Here is a 20,758-nt window from a genome sequence, read left to right on the forward strand (position 1 = left end):
TTTGTCATATTCAGTTCTGGTCTAATGATATAATTGTATGTTTGTGGATTGTTCTGTTTAAGTCATCTTAGTTTTGGAGTCGTGATTCGTTCTATGCGTTGAATGTGGAAGTTGTTGGGTATAGGGTGACACACTGTCATTAGTTGGTCGGAATAATAGTTAACAATATTTTCATATCTTATCTTTTCTCACATTACACAACCAAATGGGAGATGATTCCCAACAGTAAAATCTAACCTTTAAAATACCAGTTTGATGTTCTAACCGATGAACGCTGCATTGGGTTAGAAATAAAAGGAAAATTACCATGTGTTACCTTATTGAGGAAACGTTGTAAAACTAGGGGATACGTGTGGTTCGCCACGCTTTAGTTTTACATTCAAATATTCCGCATTTAAAGTTTACGGAAATTATTTCTGCAAATGCTTTGGGTAGAAAACAAACGTACTGCATATTGCAAGTTGAAAATGGCATTCGCGGCTCAGAGGACTAACCCATAACCCGAATGAAATTGGAAAATTTCAATAAATATATTGCAAGAAGAATTCGTGTTTTGTGCCTATAAATGTCATTTATTCTCCAGTATTTCTCTTTTAACATTGTCCATCATTATAGTGAAATACCATCGCATTTTTTATTTTAAAAAAAATGTTAATGATTAAAGAGACATTTACAGCATTTCAAATAGATTTTAGTTTTCAATTTATTGGACAAGGTTTAATAAACAATCGCTTTAAGTTCCTACTATTGCTATTTATATTTTCACTAACGATCTATGGCGGTTTGAGCTGTTCCTATTTTTCTTAAAGCAATGAACCTTTTGTGTGTAGGACGCGAGCGGAGACCAGAGTTTCATAGAACGGCCCAGCTGAGATTTTGGGCCATTTCATTACTTGTTACCGGTATCGCCTTCATATTGGACGAGAAAACAGCTTCCCTGTCTTCTTTTTTTTAAAAAAAAACCTCTTGTCGAGTCTGTAAGTTCACGGCGGAGGTAAGAGGCACAGAATTCTCAGTAAGTCGAGCTGCCTGCTGCTGGCGATGTTCCTACTCGGGGTTGACTACCTGTCGGCGCTGGCTACTGCTCTCACCTCGCTGCTCTCTGCGCTTCTCCTGCTCGCCGTATCCCGACAACTCTGGACCCTCGGCTGGAATGTGACCAGAGACAGGGACAACAAGCTGCCGCTTCCCAAGGGCTCAATGGGCTGGCCGTTGCTCGGAGAGACGCTACACTGGATGGTACAGGTATGGAGAAGACTGCACTTGTTAGTCAGAGGTGTAACACTGCAAGTTAAACACTTACGTCTGGCGGCAAGGTGCCCGCGCTGGTTGATTATTTTCTGTCCACTGGTGGTGTGAGTTGGTGAACTTTATTATATTTTATTGCTGTAAATGCGGCTAACTGAAATAATCGGCGTCCTTTTCTAACGCGTTTTATCTATTCTGATAAAACAGGAGGCGCCCCACTAAGGCAGTCTGTTCATTTATTGGCTCTTTGATTTATATCCTCCTCCGACAGGTGGGTAACACAGTGGTTGCTCCCAATAAAGTCGAGAGCATTGATGTGCCTTGAGGTAGTTGGTAGTATGTTTCCGTACATGTTAGTGTGTAATAACCTGAGTTCTCACAGCGCGGTCACACAAGCCTTTATTTTAAATGTGTTTGGAGTTTTTAATTCTTCATAAACGCCCATGCGATTTATATACTCGCACCGACGCTAATTCTTCATAAGCTGTGGAAGAAAGCATTTTGTCATGTGGCTCGAGAAAGCATAATATCCCATAAATATGCATGGATAAAACTGAACTGTATTAACAGATTATAATCATCCGTCTATAGTAAGACGAAAATGATTGATTTGAGAGTATTCATACAATAATACTAAATTATACAAAAAGAATAGGGAACGCCCGGGGAGTGGTAACTAGTAATGAAGGTATAACATCTGCACGGGAAGCTCCAGTTTTGTTTCAATGTTGTGTGAAAAGTGGTGGGGCTCCGGCACAGTCCACAGTCCTGCCGGACACTCGGTTTGATATTGCGAAGAAAACACATCTCATATATCGCAAATTCCAGCTATCCCGCGGCCTGATGCTGCTGCGGAGATTGACCCGGTGTTATCAGACAGGGACTGACGAATATGTTCAATATCAGACCTATTACCCACTAGGGTATGGGGCCGGGTGACGGGTGTTTTGGGGGGGGGGGGGGGGTTAAAGGATCCACCTGTGGTTAACTCCCTTAAACACCCGAGATTGCCTGAAAAAGATTGCTTTAATCTCAGGTGTTTTGACATGACGGAAGTAGTTGTGATTCCCAGATGGTCATAATGCGCCTCTAACGCTGGACACAGAGCCAGCTCTCAGTTCTCAGCGACTCCTTCTTTCGGCAGGGTTCCAATTTCCACGCTTCGAGAAGAGAGAAATATGGAAACGTCTTCAAAACGCACCTCTTGGGCAGGCCGGTGATCCGAGTGACAGGTGCTGAGAATATCCGGAAGATCCTGATGGGAGAGCACAACCTGGTGAGCGCTCAGTGGCCTCACAGCACCAGGATCCTCCTGGGCTTCAACACGTTGGCCAACTCCATCGGGGACCTACACCGCCAGAGGAGAAGGGTAAGGACCGAGCCATTCATTCCTTCGCTGGGTAGGGAAAGGGGGAGGGGGGATCTCTTCAGATAACAGTAAATTTCATGAGTTTATGGGATGTCGTACGGCAGGGTTATACATCCAGATGTAGGGCAAGGACTCGGAGGCTGAAATAGGAGCCTCGGTTAACAGAATCTAAGCAAATCTCAGGTCTGCTAAACGTGAATCGTCCGGTTTACGGCGCTGCGGGTCCTGTATTTGGAAACATGCCGATCTTTAAGCATTTAACATAACGCAGCGGGCAGTGTTTGCCGGCAGGAGTTGTCGGTGTGTGGTTAAAGGAAGGGAATGGTCGCATTTCACTGCTCTCACGCTCCAATTGTCATTGCAGATCCTGGCCCGGGTATTCAGTCACGCCGCACTGGACAGCTACATTCCTGGGATGCAGCAGGTCGTCCGCAGTCGTGTCCGGGGATGGTGCGGGGAGCGAGGTCCGGTCACCGTCTATCCTGCCACCAAAGCGCTGACTTTTTGCATCGCCATCCGGATCTTGCTCGGTCTCCGGGCGACCGATCAGCAGCTCGACCGTCTCTCCAACATTTTCGAGCAGCTGATGGAAAATATCTTCTCGCTGCCTTTGGATATCCCCTTCAGTGGCCTGCGGAAGGTAAGGTCCGAGCCAGCACGGATTTATTTACCCGATCCCCTTCATCCATTCCCTGCCCGGTGCAGTCTGTTCACCGGCCCCTTCGCTTCATTGTCCCTTTACCTAAAATGGGATCAGACTTTATCTCCGTGTTTTGTTCCTGCTGAAAGTCCCTCAACAATAGTCATGTATAAGTAGTTGGACAATTGGGCTGTTCAGTGCTGTGTGTTTCACAGACTCTTATCAGTCTTGCAACCTGACCCAATAAAAGCCCCTCTGCCACCGACCAGTCGAGAATCTGTGTTTCATTTCAACTCCAGCACAGTTGGATGAACCCCATCTTTTATTTATTATTTTCCAAAGTAGGTAACGTTCAACATTGAAACAAGGTTTTGGCCGCTTCAGCTTATAAGCAAACAGTATTGGTGTTTATAAATCTTAAAGACGCCAATCTTTTCTCTCCACTTTTGTGTTGTCGGAAGTCTCAAAACTTTCTGAACTCCGGCCTTTATGTTCACGCAGAACTTTGAATTTAAACTTTCCCCAAAAATGTATATTTATATATAATTGTGTGCACACAATCATATATGTTAAATGACAGTGGCATTTTAAAAAACATTCCACTCAAGTAGGCTGAGTGCTGGACAGAACACTCATTCTGTTTGTAAATGCTGTCATTTAAAAGGGAAAGTATCAGATTCAAACCAGAATTATCTAATGGTGTGGCTTCTTTTTAAATCCGAGACTGAGAGCCGCATTGAATCAAGTTATCAGAGAGTATGATCTCGTTAACTCTTAAATTTAAAGTGAACTCAAACTGAGACCATTTTAATCGCAGTATAATTGTTTTTAAATAGGGCATCAAAGCACGTAACGCACTGCACGAGTACCTGGAAAAAGCGATCACAGAAAAACTACAGATAAACAGCCCAGGTGCGTACCCCGACGCGCTGGATCTTATGCTGAACAGTGCGAGGGAGAACGGGAAGGAGCTGAGCCTCCAGGAATTGAAGGTAATCCGATCCCGACTCTGGGAACGTATTTTTTCCTTTCCAATTTTTCTTTCTATTCTCACCATCTTTATTTATATTGTTCCTATTGTTTCCCGATGAAAAAAAAAAGAATCTTAACGTACAAATATTTGAATATTTGAACTATCTGCAAGTTAAAACTGCAGGTAACAGCACGAAGGCAAATGGTTTAAACCTAAGTGTGCACAAATAGTGGTCTTACTGACTTGCTATTATACATCTTCTGTACACGTATACTGCAGCTGACCGTCTCGGGGTATCTTCACTCACCACCTTTAGGGTTCCAGCGAAGCGGTTCTCACTTCGTGGCAACACGTAAGACGGGGTGTAAACAGCTCACGTCAGATGGAATCTACTTGCAGCCCCAAAAGTTCCTCCCCCCCCCCCCCCCCCCCCCGCTGGTCTCGGACTGCGCTGTGAACATGGTCTTCTGCAGTTCGGGTTCCCAAGGGCAAATCGGGCAGAGCTAGGGAGTTAAAAGAAAACCTTTCTCCAATTGACTATCCTGCCTGGCAATGATGGTAGATTGTTAATAACTCCAAAAGAAAGAGTTTTGTGCACGTGTGTTGTGAATCATCACTCAGACTTCCAGTCCAATTGTGTTAACCAGCTTCAAAACCGGAAGTAGGATTGGGTTTTGGAAGTCCAGTATTAATGGGTCCTCCAAACCCAAACATTCACTCAACGTTCGACTGCTGATATGCGAATAGGCCATCAGACCACCAGCCACAGTGTTGGTTCCAGCCAGTTAGGACAGTACCCTCTTTATACTGCCTGCCTGTAATTCATTCTTCTGCCCAAGAGGGGCTACATGCATAGACACAGCTCCTCTCCGTCACTTAGAGAGTGCAGGTGATAGTGTCCAAGTACTATTTAAATCAACTCCCCTAAATTTGAAGTCCGTTTGACACGGCACTAGTGTGACATTCCACACAGAGTCAAATCCAAGATTATCTTTTCCCACACCGCTTCTCGCTATATTCAGGTTGGACCCTGATTCTGGATTTGTACTGCACCTTTAGCATTGGTGCAAAGTGGAAACTAAAGCAACACTAAAGTTGTAGTGTAACATGCACTATTTGTTTCAAGCTCACCATTGATAGTAGTTTCATTGGAACATAGTGATATTGGAACTGAAGAACATTAGGAACTTTCCAGAAACTGCAGCAAAAACGGAGAGAAAGGAATCTAGATTCACTTCACCAATCAGCCATTAATATATCTTACTTCTGAATAGAAGAATAATATGTAGCTTGTCAGAAGATAATACTCCAATTTACACCACGTGTTTATTTAGATGGTTTAGATGTAACAGAGTCATGCAGTTACATGTGGCCGTGATCTGTAGAATAAGAGATACCTAGGAATGCATTATAGAGATGTAACCCATTCTAGGAGTTTACATGACTTGGTAAATTGTAAGTGGGAAGTTCCAGGAGTTTCTTGAACATCATCTGAACTTAATGCTTTTACTGATACTAAGGCATAATGTTATTTACATTTATTTACCTCCTAAATTAGGCTTCTCACAGTGCATAAATTGCAAAAATGAAACTAGTTTTCCAAATCGTGCATGTGATAACACGCGACACCTTATCTGTCCTGGCAGAAGTGCAATTTTTTAACCCTTCCCCCATTTCAGCTCCTTTTTGCTTTGATAGGAGAAACCAATGTAAAGGAAATCCCGTTAAAACCACTTGCAAGCAACCAGACATGCCACCAATGATTAGAAGGACTTCCCTCAGTGATCCTTGGCACCTACTCAACATTATGCATGATATATATAATTCCTGGAGAGGTTCCTTGGTGTTATCTCAGCTCTGAGAGAGATTTCAATAAAACAACAAACAATTTCTTTTCCTACTCTACAATGATTTGATTTTACTGAATCTAAGAAAGCATTTACACTGCAAATTTGGTGTCAATGTGAAGGGATTTCCATGTTGCCCTGATGTTAACTTTACAGTGTTAATCTGGATCAGGGGGGTCTGAGTGAATTGGTGTGAGACTCCCTGGTGGTGTAATCTCACACTGCTGTGTTTAACAGTGCATGGCGTATAAATCCAGTGCAGTGTCAACCCTGGTTCGCAAGGTATTTAAGATGGAACCCGCTGGGCTCTTTTTAAACCCACCTGATTGTCATTTAAAAGCCCAGAGATTTACTGTGCTTGAAACATTTCAATTTTTAACTGTTGAGAGAGAGAGAGTTCTGTACGTGTATGTTTTCTGGGAGTGCAGAATTGACGCCTGAGAAGAATGAGTAAGAGTTCCAGGCCGGCAGGAGCCAGGCAACGTAAACACATTCTGCCTGTCTGGAACCAGAACTGCAACTATTGGTCTCAGACTGCTTTTTTTATTTCAGCCGGTAGCTGTTGTGTGAATGCACCCTCAGAGTGCAGTTATACTGCTACTTTTACATTGGCCCTAACCAGACTCCACATTGGCTGTCACACCCCTTTGTTTTGACATTGCATGGAGCGTAACTCCAGAGGCTTCAGAAACCGACATTTGAGAAGTGTTTCAGGGTCCCTGGGACCTGCTAGGCACTTTATTAACTTAAGCCAAGTAATACTTTGATAAAGTGGACTCTCCTTCTGCACACTTATAAAATTTACTACCTGGGAATGAACTCTCTGTACGTTGTTAATATGCATGCACAGAGCTTTCTCCTGGCTGCCAGAATTCAATTCAAAGCCAGGGACTGCAAACAAGATACTGCAGCTACCAATCTTAGATGTTAATAGTATTAGGTTAATTATTCTCTTAAAGTCAACACGAAGAACAATAGCATAAACTAAAAATGCAGACTCTGTACACGGGCCGAAGTTGGTGCTTTCTGTCTCCACCACTCTTTGCTCTGGTGATAGAAGCTCCTGCAGTGGAAATACAACTCAACCTCGACCCTGATGGAAAGATTATACTAAATGTCTGTACTGTACCCCGAAGGTGGTACAAATGATCATGGCACCTTCTCTGGATATAAAATTAAATGTATACAATTAATGACAGGTGTACAAAGTAGCTTCATGCTAGTTTTCCCTTTCACTTGTCAGGCAAGGGATCTGTATACTTGAATACCTCAGAATACTTATCTTCCTTTTTTACAATTGGCTCAATCCACTCATTTCTGCTATCTCAACGGATCTCATTGGGTGAGGCTAACTGTGTCTTGTTTGAGTGGAGTAGAGTGGCATAGATGAGTATTTTCCATGGTTATCCTATTTGTTCTAAAACCCTTAGTTCTTGCTCCAAATGGGCTCTTTTGAGACAATTGCTGAACACAGTTGAATTTATTTGGAATTTATGGAAATCCCACATCAAGGCTGCTGGACTTTAATTACAAAAGAAATATGAATTTACCAAGTTCAGCTTCTGGGAAGTAGCAGCTTCATACCTCAATCAAGTGTGAAATCAATGGCTACACGTACATGAGAATCTGTTCACTTTTTTTATTCATTCTTGGGATGTGGGTGTCACGGCAAGGCCAACATTTATTGCTCATCCCTAGTTGCCCTGAGAAGGTGGTGGTGGGCCTTCTTCTTGAACCACTGCAGTTTGCAGGTTTAATACACTGAGTTGCTTGCTAGGCCACTTTAGAGGGCAGTTAGGAGTTAAGGAGCGGTACTGGAATCACATGTAGGCCAGACCAGCTAAGGATGGTTTCCTTCCCTAAAGGACATTAGTGAACCAGTCGGGTTTTTACAGCAATCCGAAAGCTTCATGGTCACTTTTGCTAATACCAGCTTTTTATTCCCTCTGACATCCTCCTCTGAATGGATATTTAAATGGCATCAGCTAAACCAAGTATATTTGTATAGGTTTCATCATCTTCATTATTTGATTAAAATTGCAGAATTGTACTCGTATTCTCTCACACGCTCAAAGAGCCGAAACAGGCCAGGCTATAAATTGGGCTGTGTACTGCCTGTTTTGTAGGTGCTACGCAGCCTCATAAGGGCCCAAAATGGTGTACGGAATGCACGCGCACACTTCTAGCGTGACGTGCACCGGATGCCATATTGGTAAAGGCGTTTGCGCATGCGCAGATAACAAACGCGGGCAGCATGTAAAGTAGGGAGAATATGTGGTAGATCAGTGTGCAACGCTGATTTAAAGGGTCAGATAGGATTTTGGAATTCAATGCTCCAGCCAACGCACTGTCTTAACCTCGCACAGCTGAACAGGTCATAAACAACGTGGAGGACCCCCCCCAACAGCGCCATTTAAAGGGATCATGCAGGAGTTACTGGTTAGTTGCTGGATTATTGCTTCTGGCTGCTGATGCATTTGTATCTGTTTTTGGAGGTCTCCTATACTTGAATACTGGGACTAGGGGATATAGCCTAAAAATTAGAGCCAGGACTTGCAGGAGTGAAGTTAGGAAACATTCCTACACGCAAAGGGTGGTAGAAGTTTGGAACGCTCTTCTGCAAACGGCAGTTGATGCTACCTCAATTGTTAATTTTAAATCTGAGATTGATAAAATTTTTGTTAACCAAAAGTGTTAAGGGATATGGGGCTAAGGCGGATATATGGAGTTAGATCACAGATCAACCAGGATCTCATTGAATGGCAGAATAGGCTCGAGGGCCTAAATGGCCTACTCCTGTTGCTATCTTCCTATATTCCTATAATAAAGTTTCAATACTCTACAAGGAATGAGCTGGGTAGCTGACAGACAACAGCAAGGGCACTGGCAGAGTGGCAAGGGTGGGACAGGAATTCTGTCATCCCGAGAGAGGACAGCCGGTTCATGTTCCATGGAGCCACTGCCACTTGCTGCCTCCTGTTATGTGTCGCCTTTTCTTGCAGGAAAGCGGGACATGTGTCGGTGAGTGTCCTGCAGGATGTTTGGTTGCTGTGCCTGTCATGGTTGTGTAGCTGCCAGTGTGTGTGACCTGTGAGTTGTGGGTGTGCGGCTTCCAACAGTGGTAATGTGTGAGGGTGAAAGGAAGCATCTGATTGAAAGAGTTTGTTGGTAGGTGGGTGATGGGGGGTGTAGAGCGTGAAGCAGTGGGTGCGGCTAGTGGTGCAGTTGGTAGGAGATGCCACTTGACAGTTAATCTTAATCACCTTGACCACTCATGTCAAAGCATTGAACTTCTTTCTGCATTGCATCCATGTTCGTGGTGCTTTGCGCCTGGCATTGACTGCCTCGGGAGCATATGACTGGAGGGACTTTTGCCCCCTCCCCATGGATATAGGATGCCTCTTCTTCTGTCCACCTCTTGCGCCAAGGTCTCTAGTGCATCATCAGAGAACCTTGGTGCACGCTTTCTCGCGGGCCTGGTACAAACTCAGATTGACAGATTGGTGAGGTCTGGAGTGCAGATTGGAGGATGTGGGATTTAGTAGTGCACAACCTTTAGTCAATGTTTTAAAATAACTCAACCGTTTGTAAACATGGGGACGGGACCTGCATCTGTGTTTTACGTGTGCGATGACTGATCTCCGTTCAGACTCCATGCAGACCCGTACCTTATATTTTGCAAATAAGAGGTGCAAGGCAGCCTTGAAGTGGTGCTAGCCACTCGCGATATCGGGACCCCCTGCTGGTGAGCAGCCCCTCAACACGACAGCTAGGCCTAGCTGCTCGCAGAAATTAGGTAAATCCCCAGGCAGCATGAATGTTATGTGCTGCCCGCATCTCAATGACCGCGCGCAGGTTAATCGTGCACTGCGACCCTCGCGCCCAGTTTTGGGGGTTATCCAATATAAACCCCGTCATGTTTTACAACACTTGGGCTCAAAAATGTTATCTCCACTTAGCATAAAATAGACACAGAGGCACTAAGATTGAAATAAGAATGCCATTTTAGAAAGGACATAGAATCATAGAATCTTACAGTACAGAAGAAGGCCATTCAGCCTGTTGTGCCTGTACTGGCTCTTTGAAAGAGCTGTCCAATTTAGTCCCACCCCCCAGCTTTTTCCCTATAACCCTACAAATTAGTCCTCTTCAAGTACATGTCCAATTGCCTTTTGAAAGTTCCTATGGAATCTGCTTCCACCACACTTTCACATAGTGCGTTCCAGATCTTAACAACCCTCTTTGTGAAAAAAATTTCTCCTCATTTCCCCTCTAGTTCTTTTGCCAATTATTTTAAATCTTTGACCTCTGGTCACCGACCCACTTGCCAGAGGAAACAGTTTCTCCCTACTTGTTCTATCAAAACCACTCATAATTTTGAATACCTCTATTAGGTCTCCCCTTAACCTTCTCTGCTCTAAGGAGAACTATCCCAGCTTTTCCAATCTCTCCACATAACTGAAGTCCCTCATCCATGGTACCACCCTGGTAAACCTCCTCTGTACCCTCTCCAATCCTTCCTGAAGTGTAGTGCCCAGAATTATACACAATACTGCAGCTGAGGCTATAAAGGTTTAGTATGACTTCTTTGCTTTTGTATTCAATGCCCTTATTTACAAATCCAAGTATCCCATATGCTTTCTTAACCACCTTATCAACTTACCCGGCCACCTTCAAAGATTTGTGAATAAGCACCCCTTCTGCTCTTGCACCCCCCCACTCAAAATAGTGCCATTTAGATTAAACTGCCTCTTCTTCATGTCGTTCCTCCCAAAGTGCAACATTTCACACTTATCTGCATTAAATTGCATCTGCCATGCGCCTGCCCATTTCACCAGTCTGTCTATGTCCTCCTGAAGTCTGCTACTATCCACTACATTGCCAAGTTTTATATCATCCGCAAACTTCAAAATTGCACTCCCTATACCCAAGTCCAGATCATTTATATATAACAAGAAAAGCAATGGTCCTAATACATCTCCAAGAAGGAGGAATGGAAGATGATGAGGGGTTGGTACCTGAATACAAACACTTCAGCGATAATTAGATAATGGCCAAGTTGCTTTCAATTCTACATATTTGCCTTGATTGTAGTTATTTCACATGTATATTGTAGAATGTCTGATGCTCTCAATGGTAATGGTGGAGAGGAGTCTCCATTCCTTGTGATCCTGGCCTACTTTGTGCACTAAAGTTAAATCAGTGATTTAGCCACTAGTGGCAAGCGAATCAGTCCTGAATTTAAATGCATATTAGGATTTTCACTATCCAATGTAGGCAGCCCAAATAACTTGACCTAATGAAACTGGTCAGAATAAAGTGATGCACACTGCTGTCTTGGAGAACTTCAGGTCCACCTCTAATAAAACTAGAGATCAAAAGAAAAGTCTTTTCCCTCAGACCGCAATTCCTTCATAAGGAGTTGGATCAGTATCTGACTGAGAATAGGATTGGAGTCCATAAGGATAGATGGAGACTAACATGATAAAATACTTCATGGCATTTTCTCTGGGCAAGAGAAGGGAAGGAAGTATTTCATGTGGAAGGCAGCAGGATAGGGTGGAATATTTGATTTCTATTTTTAGATGACTAGTCTAGGTTTGTTTTATTAACTTTGGGGATCATTGAGATTGACTGGGTGGGTTAAAGACCATGAAATGATAGATTGTATATGGAATAAATGGGCTTGATGGGTCAAATGGCATTTTCTTGTTCCATGCTTTCTTATGTTAATAGTTACTGCCTCTGGTACAGCATGATGAAACTGAGCAGATTATGTGTTCATACTTGTACCATAAGAAATTGGGACCTATTGGTTGAATCGTTTCAGATAAATAGACCTCATCTCACAAGGCTAATGGAAGGATATCTGATCTATTTAATATCCCTTTGACCTTGAAATACTTCAGGCAACAGATGTATCATCACATTTAATTTTTCCTCTAAAAGAAAAATGGAATATTAGTAAACCTAACTTTTCTCCTTATTCTGTTTATATTCTTTTTCTCATTTCTTTAATGCAATTTTTCACCATCAATGCTTCTCGCTAACTTTCAATGTCATATTTTGCATTGCATGGAGAACATATTCCACTATTTCTGTATCACTAGGAAATTATTTTCGATTAAGACATATGTTTTGCTTCCCTACTGCTAGTTAAGGCAGTGATTAGCTGAGCTATACAGATCAGAGAGGTCCCAGGTTCAATCCTTGATTTGTGTAAAGTTAGCTGTTCTCAGCTAGGGCGGTGGGATGCTAAAACTGGCCTCGAGCCCTTCAGTTAAAGTTGAAAGGTAGCCAGAGTTCCAGCTCTTTTTGCTATCAAGTGACCATGCTGGAAATGTGATCATCGGGTGAGAATAGGAAGGGACTTGACTACAATGCCCATCCCAGTTGAATAGCGGGTGTCGCTCACTGTCTAAGCTCAAACTTGAAGAATGGGCACTTGGACAAGGTATCAGATGGTGAGTGATCTTCATGCAACTGTACACCAGCAAGGAATCTATCCATTTAGGAAAGGAAGGGAGAAAACTGATGGAAAAAAAGGAGGAAGGCAAAATATTGGGAGGACAAGGCAATGGTGGGAGAATGGGGAAGCATTTCAGATTTGTGACAGCCATGTATCTCTCTGCTGCCGTTAGGTTTTCCATTTCTGCCGATAAACCCTCCCTACAATATAAATGAGCTGGTTCTTAAAAGATGCCATGGCACTATCTGAAGAAGAGCGGAGGAGTTCATTTATCCCTCAACCAACAGCGTAAAAAACATTATCTGGTCATTTATCTCATTGCTATTTTTTGGGAGCTTGCTGTGCGCAAATTGACTGCCAAGTTCCCATACATTTCAACGGTGGCTACACTTCAAAAGAAATTAATTGGCTGTGAAGCACTTTGGAATATCCTGAGGTTGTGAAAGGCGCTATATAAATACAAGTTCAATCGTTCTTCCTTTCTTTCACTTATGAATGCTCAGGGTTAATTTGAGGAAGTCTGCAAAGTGAGAACGAACCTGCACCATTGAGCTTCTAAGATTATTTTCTAAATGATGCTTTATTGTACACCTGCCAGGTCACTCTCCACACTTTCAACAACTTTTTGATAGACTGCATCCTAGGCCAACCATCAGCTTGCATCAAGTTTTTATAGTCCGGGTAGGGACTTTTCAACATTAACTGCATGTAAAGACTTTAGGGTATGGGTTTCCAGTAGTTACATGTAAGAAGCTTTCATTGATGACTTGAATGTTCAGAACTGAGGACTACAATTAATAGAATATTCTGTAAGTAAACAAGATAACAACCCAGTTACAACCTGAGCAGCTATTAATATTTCTCTGCAACAAACATTGCCCCGAGTTCAATTTTTATTTTACATAGTATACAGCTACAAAACGTACCAATTTGTGGAGGTGGAATGCTCGTGAATTTAGTTGAGCTAAATAGGTAGTAACTGGAGGGAAGAAAACCATGGGGGATTGATTAGCTATTGCTTGTATTGTGATTTTCCAACCTGACATGATGCCAAGTGACTTGCATATGACAGTAATAACTTTTTTACACACAAACACACACACACACACACACGCACACACACATTATTGTGTGTTCTGCAATAGCAAATATAAACTTTTGCTGCTTTATGGAATGTGGACCCTGTTTTCTGTTTTTCTCATCAATTGGCTCCCTTTCCCTCAACTCCTGACAGCATTGACTCCGTGATAACATATGGTTCCATGGGCTCCCCTCACTCAAGTGACTGTTATTCACATGACCCATGACAGTGAACATTGGCAGGCTATACAACGATAGGGGAGCATCACAGATACGCTCAGTGCTGTTCTTGCTTGATGTCTATGCACAAACTTCCCACAGTGGTTGCTGGATAGAAATCAGGAATGGCTGCTTTCTTCCCCCGACCTAACCCAGCAGGCCTGAGGCCAGTTTAAGCACTTTATTGCCATCCCAGCTGAGATGAGCCTCAGCACAGACCAGAGATGGCTCAGCTAATCCCTGGTTAAACTCACTGGAACTGGATCTGTAACCTATTTAATGGCATCAGATTGAATATGTAAATATGTTGTGTTTCATCTTGTAGTTTAGCATTTTATCATCGGGGGTTGGTTCAGGAACAACATAATCATTTCTTTTTATGGCATGCCAAATGTACTCTAGCCACCAGTATTCTAACCAAACATCAGATTTAGTTGTTGCTTGAGTACAAGTTTCAGCCAGGTGGTACACAACTGATCATTTAGCTGGTGGATTAGGAAAAGTACCATTGTACTAAATGATTTTTGACTTAATGTCCCTGATGGATTATAAGTGCAGAATGGCATTGTACTTTTTAAAAATATAAATCATACAAAATATTTTTTTAATGAGACAAAACCAGGATAAAGTGGAGTCATACCTTCCCAATGCCCTATAGGAATCTGGGTAGTAGTAGTGTACAAACCTGTCAGAAAGTATATGTTAATTGAAATTCAGAAATGACAACAATAACATTTACTTTTGTATTGAATAACCATGGATTGAATATGGGTCTTGCACTGTGGTGTGACTCATTGCTATCAGCATCTGCACTAATGCTACGATTTTGCTCACAGTAAATTGGAAATTCCTGTTAAACAAATACTTAAAGTTTTTGTATGACACTCCTTTATCCACTATTTCATTCAAGATAAACAGGCTAGTGGACAGTAGGATGTCATACCAACATGCTAATGTAGGTCAGCAAGCATGGGGTGATGGGTGAATAGGATTTGCAAGGATTGGGGGGGGAATCAAGGGAGTTTTTTTTGAGGAGGGGGTGATGATGGCAGATTTGAAGGGGGGGACAGTACCTGAGGAGAGGGAACTGTTAACAACATCAGCTAACAGGGGTACAGGAAGGGAAGTTGGGTGGTCAGCAATTTTGGTGGGAATAGGTTTGAGGGAATAGGAGGTGGGTCTCATGGTCAAGATGAGCTCAAAGAGGGCATAGGAGAGAAACTAGAGAAAGATGCGAGGGCTAGGGCATGGGGGAACAGTAGGGAAGTCTGGCTAGGTGGGCTAGGGGAAGGCAGAGGCAGCTGAATGGATGGTCTCAATCTTAGTGATAAAGAAGTCCATGAGCTCCTTGCACTTATTGTTGAGGGTGAGAGTGGAGGAGGCAGGGGAGAGGGGTTCAAGAAGATTTGTAGTGAAGAGAAGCCAGGGGTTATTTTTGCATTTCAGGATGATCCTGGAATAGTGAGCAGTTTTGGCAGAGGAAAGCAGATAATGCTTTGTATGTGGTCCATCACACTTGAAGCCATCTTCATAAAACCTACATACAAAAATAAATCAAGCTTTAATTAGCATTAATGTACTTGTTGTGGAAATGGAATATAAAAGGGTGGGGAGCAAAGAAGCTAACTTTTAAAATAAATTAAAACCAAGATGAGGAACCAAGGCCCGAGTACAGGGCATCACCACGGTTGAAAAGCGTATGGCAGGAAGTTGTGATTGTGATTATGTTAGATGATGCCAACCATGGGTTTAAAAGCCTAAAGGTTGTTTCAGGAAGGCAAGACTGAAGGAAGCCAGGAGTTGTATGGTTTTGAGGTTGTAAGAATGAGTTAAAGTAGGAGACTGTGCCATGAGTCTTGATTTTGATCTGAGGAGGAGGAAGAGTATGTAGCAACTTAGAAGGGACATTCAGTGGAAAACTGGCCATAGTAGTGCCAATAAAATAGAGACAGGAAAGATTACAATGGAGAGAAGTTAGAGGCGAGTCTGTCAATTGCATCAATTAGATTGCACATTTGGTATCAGAGTGTTTTTTAAATCTCAAGTGATCCACAATATCACCATTCGACTGCTAATGATACTGGAGCGGTGACAACTCCGTCAGTTCTTTACAATCCTTCGAGATTTCACTGGTATCACCTTGTCTTGCTCAACCTTCCTTCCATTGGCCGGCCATTATAAAGGCAGCTTCCTACTTGAATTAATAATCGGAGGGTAACATAGAAGGGAGACTTTAATAAATTCCCTATAACTTCGTCAATCTGGGGTTGTCGGGTCTGCTGAATAAATAGTTTCCCGGTGAACGGCCACTAACTACAAACACTGCCCCTTAAATGGGGAGGCATTTCAATATTTTAGACTAATACATTTATATTACATAAACACGTTTTAAAAGGGTTTAGAATTAACCTGTTGAGTCTCCTTTTACTTTATATTGACTTATTTTTCTGCATTGTCAAGTTTTTGGCAATTTTCCAAACGGGGGAAAGTTCAAGGATGAATTGTGCACAAAAGTAGGTAATCGTTTTTGGTTTTGTGCAAGTGTCTGCGGTGGAATTAAAGCCCTCTGCTCTTTCCAGCAGTCTGCGATTCATCTCATCACGTCTCCTTTTTTTATATATCCAGGAATCTGCGGTTGAGTTGATCTTCGCCGCTTTCTCCACCACGGCGAGTGCCAGCACGTCTCTGGTGTTCCTCTTGCTCCAGCACGGCCAGGTCCTGGAGAAGGTAAGACAGGAGCTGGAACAGCACGGTTTGATCCGCAATTGCCAATGCAGTCAGCTCCTTACAACCCGGGATAAAATCCCTCCCCACACGGACAGCCAGCACACCTCCTGCATTGAAAACAAGGCGGCAACTCGGGACAAGGGCGATCAGCAAGACACGGTAACCCGGGACAAACAGACTCGGGCAGAAGGCAGCAAGCGGTCTTTCATCCAAGAGAATTTAACCCGGGACAACGACTGGCTTCAATCCACTACCTCCATAGATAAACCGGTCCGGGACGAAGACTACCAACAAATCCGCATCAGCCAAGACAGAACATTCCAAGATAAAGAATACTTTCAGCCCCTTGTCACTCGAGATAGTGAGTGCCCAGAAGCTCAGTCCCCCAAGGCGACAGTGACAGAGTGTGAGACGGGTCAGCTGTCCCGGGACTGCGACTGCCAGCGCTGCCTGAGCCTGGACACACTCAGCCGCCTGCGCTATCTCGACTGTGTGGTCAAGGAGGTGCTGAGGTTACTTCCCCCGGTCTCTGGGGGCTACAGGACAGCGCTACAGACCTTTGAACTGAATGTAAGTAGCACTTAACGCCGTGAAAGGAGCGCTTCCATCCCGCCAGTTATTTATAAAATCGTAGAACACAGAAGGAGGCCAGTAGGCCCATCGTGCCCGGGCCTGCTCTTTGAAAGAGCTGTCCAATTAGTTCCACTCCACTCCCCTGCTCTTTCCCCATGGCCCTGCAAATGTTTCCTTTTCAAGTTATATCCAATTCCCTTTTGAAAGTTACTATTGAATCTGCTTCCACCACCCTTTCAGGTAGTGCATTCAACATCATAACAAATCCCTGCTTAAAAAAATTCTCTGCACCAAACCGATGGACACAGCATTTTAGGAAAGATGTGAAGGCCTTAGAGAGGGTGCAGAAGAGATTTATTAGAATGATTCCAGGGATGGGGGACTTTAATTACGTGGATAGACTGGAGAAGCTGGGATTGTTCTCCTTGGAACAGAGACAGTTGCGAGGAGATTTGATAGAGGTATTCAAAATCATGAAGGGTCTAGACAGAGTAGATAGAGAGAAACTGTTCCCATTGGCAGAAGGGTGAAGAACCAGAGGGCTTGGATTTAAAGTGATTAGCAAAAGAACCAAAGGTGACATGAGGAAAAACTTTTTTACACACAGTGAATGGTTAGGATCTGGAATGCACTGCCTGAGGGGGTGGTGGAGGCAGATTCAATCATGGCCTTCAAAAGGGAACTGGATATGTACTTGAAAGTAAAAAAAAATGCAGGGCTATGGGAATAGGGCAAGGGAGTGGGACTAGCTGGATTGCTCTTGCATAGAGCTGGCGCGGACTCGATGGGCTGAATGGCCTCCTTCCATGCTGTAACCTTTCTATGATTCTATCTCCCCTCTGGTTCTTTTGCCAGTTACTTTCATTTTAACTCTCCTTTTACATTTGAAAAATCATCCAGTATCACGGCATCAGGCCGATTGTGAGCTCGGTGTCATTCAGTTCAATTTTTAATTTCAGTAATAATTAGCCTTCTCCATTATTATAAAAGGTCTCCGCTTCCCCCACGCCCCAATGAGCAGAGGCGGCTCCCGTTCATTGGGACTGAGGGAGAGTAGAGTCTAGGGCCCACAACTAAACTGAAAGGGTAAACCGTGCACCGTTTGGTGAGACGGATGAAGCTAAAACAAAGAGCTAAAGATGAACACATTTAAACGCGCCAGTCTGCTCGAGATATCTTATCCTGAACTGGAACCATGAACAGGAAGCATAGCCATGTCAGCCAAAATAAAGAAGTTTTATATTTTTAAGAGTTGACAGCGTGTATAAAAGAGGGATTCCAGCAAAGAGAAATCATTTGGACCCTAGATTTTCCCCCAGATCTTAAATGTAGCAAAATCTCTTCCTACTGGGTACTTGGAGGCGCAGACGCCGCCACAAACTTAATCAGAGCTTTGTTGGGTATTTAAACTACACTCATAAATACACACCATAGGCTCTCCCGCTGGTCCACTGTAACTTCGGCGGATGAGCCATGGAAACCCTGGAGAGTTGCACTGCTAAGGATGCCTCTCAAGAAGAGACCCCGGTACCTGCTGTCTGTCTGTCAAGGGTTTAGCCCCCTGCTTGTCAGTTTCCTAATGAATATGTGGGGGGGGGGGGGGAGAGTAAGAAGGATTTCTGTTGATCCAAGGTGACCCACATAGTAATGAGATTAGAACTAAGTTGATCTTCTATAATGGACTCCTTAATCTGATATTGAGCCAGATAGTTCACGGTCCTCCAAGGTGCTATTGATGTTTGACCAACACGTCTAGCACCTTGATAGGACCTGTGTATGTAGATGTATCAGTGGGGGCTGGGATTCCTTCCGCTCATCTCTAGCTTGGCTTGAAGAGTTACTAATGAGTAGGGTGGTTCTTACCGGACAACCAGGGAAAGGGTAATAATGTTCTGAGCTGAATGTCTTCAGGAGTGGAGAGGGAGAAAGGGGAAGAATATTGATAAAGAAACAATCATTTTCAAATATAAATAGGATTACCCTTGATGAACTGCTGGACCAAAAGCTCAGTCTCCACCCCCACAGCTGATCAATTATCAAGTTTGCTTTCTTCCATCTCTTAAACATGATTGGTCTCCATCCTCACTGTTCCCTCACTGCTGTGGAAACCCGAATCCACTTTTTCATCGCCTCAAGCTTGACCTCTCAATTCTAATGCTTTTCTTGAAGGCCTCCCCTCTTCCATCTTCCACAAGCTACACTTCATTCAGAATGCCAGAGGCTGTGTCCTCGGCTTCACACAGTCCAGCCAGCACTGCTATCATCCCCTTTTCTTGGCAAACTCCGTTGGCTGCCCCAGCAAATTGATTTCAAAACTCCCATGCCTCCCTCCCACCATCACCCAGTGATCTCCTCTAGCCCTCGGCTTCTCTGACTCTGGTTCACTCCTCCTTGTTTGCTTCCTGCACCCTGCCACAAGTGGGCATTCTTTCAGCCACTGTGTGCCTGTAGTTTCAAACCCAGTCCTTAAATCCCTCAGCCGTTCAACCTCCTTCTCTGCTTTTTAACGTCTCAAAGTACTTCTCTTGGGTGGTATTGTTGCCCTCTCTCTCCCCTTTTCCCAGATCCTTCTCCCTTCTGCTGCGTGTCCATGTTTTCCTTTGTCCTATAAAACCTTTGAAACGTTTCTCTCTCCACCAGGAGCAGTACTGAAATGTAAGTGGTTGATTGCGTTCATCAATATTACTTCGTATTATCCGCAATAACTGCTGGTTAGTAGCGGAAACTGAACACTAGCAGGAGTTTTAATGAAACATGTTATTTGCAAGTAAAGGAAAAAAGTCACTGCATGTTAGCGTTTAGTTGGATGTACCTTTCATTCAATTGAAGTTTTTAATTTGTACTTGAGTTATGTCATTTGAAATTACACTAAGTTGTCTGCAACTAACGTGCTTCGTCTGATTCCCAGGGGTGCCAGATTCCCAAAGGCTGGAGTATTATATACAGCATTCGTGATACACAAGAGACAGCTGCTGTCTATCTGAACCCAGACACTTTCGACCCCGATCGGTTTGGACCCGAGCGGGACGAAAGCAAAGCGGGGCGATTCAATTATTTACCCTTCGGAGGGGGCGTTCGGAGCTGCATTGGAAAAGAGCTGGCGCAAGTGATCCTCAAAACCCTGGCGATTGAACTAACCAGCACAGCGCGCTGGGAGCTGGCCAGCGCCGCCTACCCCAAGATGCAAACTGTCCCAGTTGTGCACCCTGTCGATGGGCTGAAGGTTCGGTTTCGTCGCGTGGATGGAAAAGGGAATAACGGGTCCACACCAGAATAATAAGAATAATAGGATAAAGTGAAATGTCTCGCAGTCTGCGGGCGGTAGTTGGCTGATGCCCACTCACCGTGACTTCAAACAACATGGTCAATTCTATGCCAGACTATTTTTTTCACGAAAGGTAAATGCCAATCGCTACTTAGTTTGAGTGGCACCAAAGCTCTCTAAAATGGTCACTGCCAACCCATTTTGAGTATAGCAACGAATAGACTTTTCTGACGGCCCAGGTATTATCGAACCTTTTCATCGGTTCTTCCAATAATTCAAGAATAACAATGCATTTGAACAGTGGGATCCGCATATAAACCATTGCAAAACACTGTACTTAATCTATGC

At 43.6% G+C, this 20,758-nt stretch overlaps 1 protein-coding gene across 1 annotated transcript; it reads left to right on the plus strand.

The window, feature by feature from the left end:
- The first annotated feature begins 1,041 nt into the window (after nt 1-1,041).
- Nucleotides 1,042-20,422, plus strand: LOC137340241 (cytochrome P450 26C1-like). The gene is made up of 6 exons (XM_068002663.1): nt 1,042-1,245; nt 2,393-2,617; nt 2,982-3,257; nt 4,094-4,249; nt 16,471-17,142; nt 20,054-20,422. The coding sequence occupies exons 1-6, from the start codon at nt 1,042-1,044 to the stop codon at nt 20,420-20,422; spliced, it is 1,902 nt and encodes a 633-aa protein (XP_067858764.1).
- Nucleotides 20,423-20,758: the final 336 nt, after the last annotated feature.

Source organism: Heptranchias perlo, chromosome 21 (genome assembly GCF_035084215.1).
Source record: "Heptranchias perlo isolate sHepPer1 chromosome 21, sHepPer1.hap1, whole genome shotgun sequence".
Classification (NCBI taxonomy): domain Eukaryota; kingdom Metazoa; phylum Chordata; class Chondrichthyes; order Hexanchiformes; family Hexanchidae; genus Heptranchias; species Heptranchias perlo.

What these genes read in the sequence shown, in the direction of transcription:
- LOC137340241 (XM_068002663.1), top strand. Translation starts at nt 1,042, where the DNA reads ATGTTCCTACTCGGGGTTGACTACCTGTCGGCGCTGGCTACTGCTCTC. An exon ending in CCTTCAGTGGCCTGCGGAAG is followed by an intron (nt 3,258 to 4,093) that starts GTAAGGTCCGAG and finishes GTTTTTAAATAG; the next exon opens with GGCATCAAAGCACGTAACGC. An exon ending in TGAGCCTCCAGGAATTGAAG is followed by an intron (nt 4,250 to 16,470) that starts GTAATCCGATCC and finishes TTATATATCCAG; the next exon opens with GAATCTGCGGTTGAGTTGAT.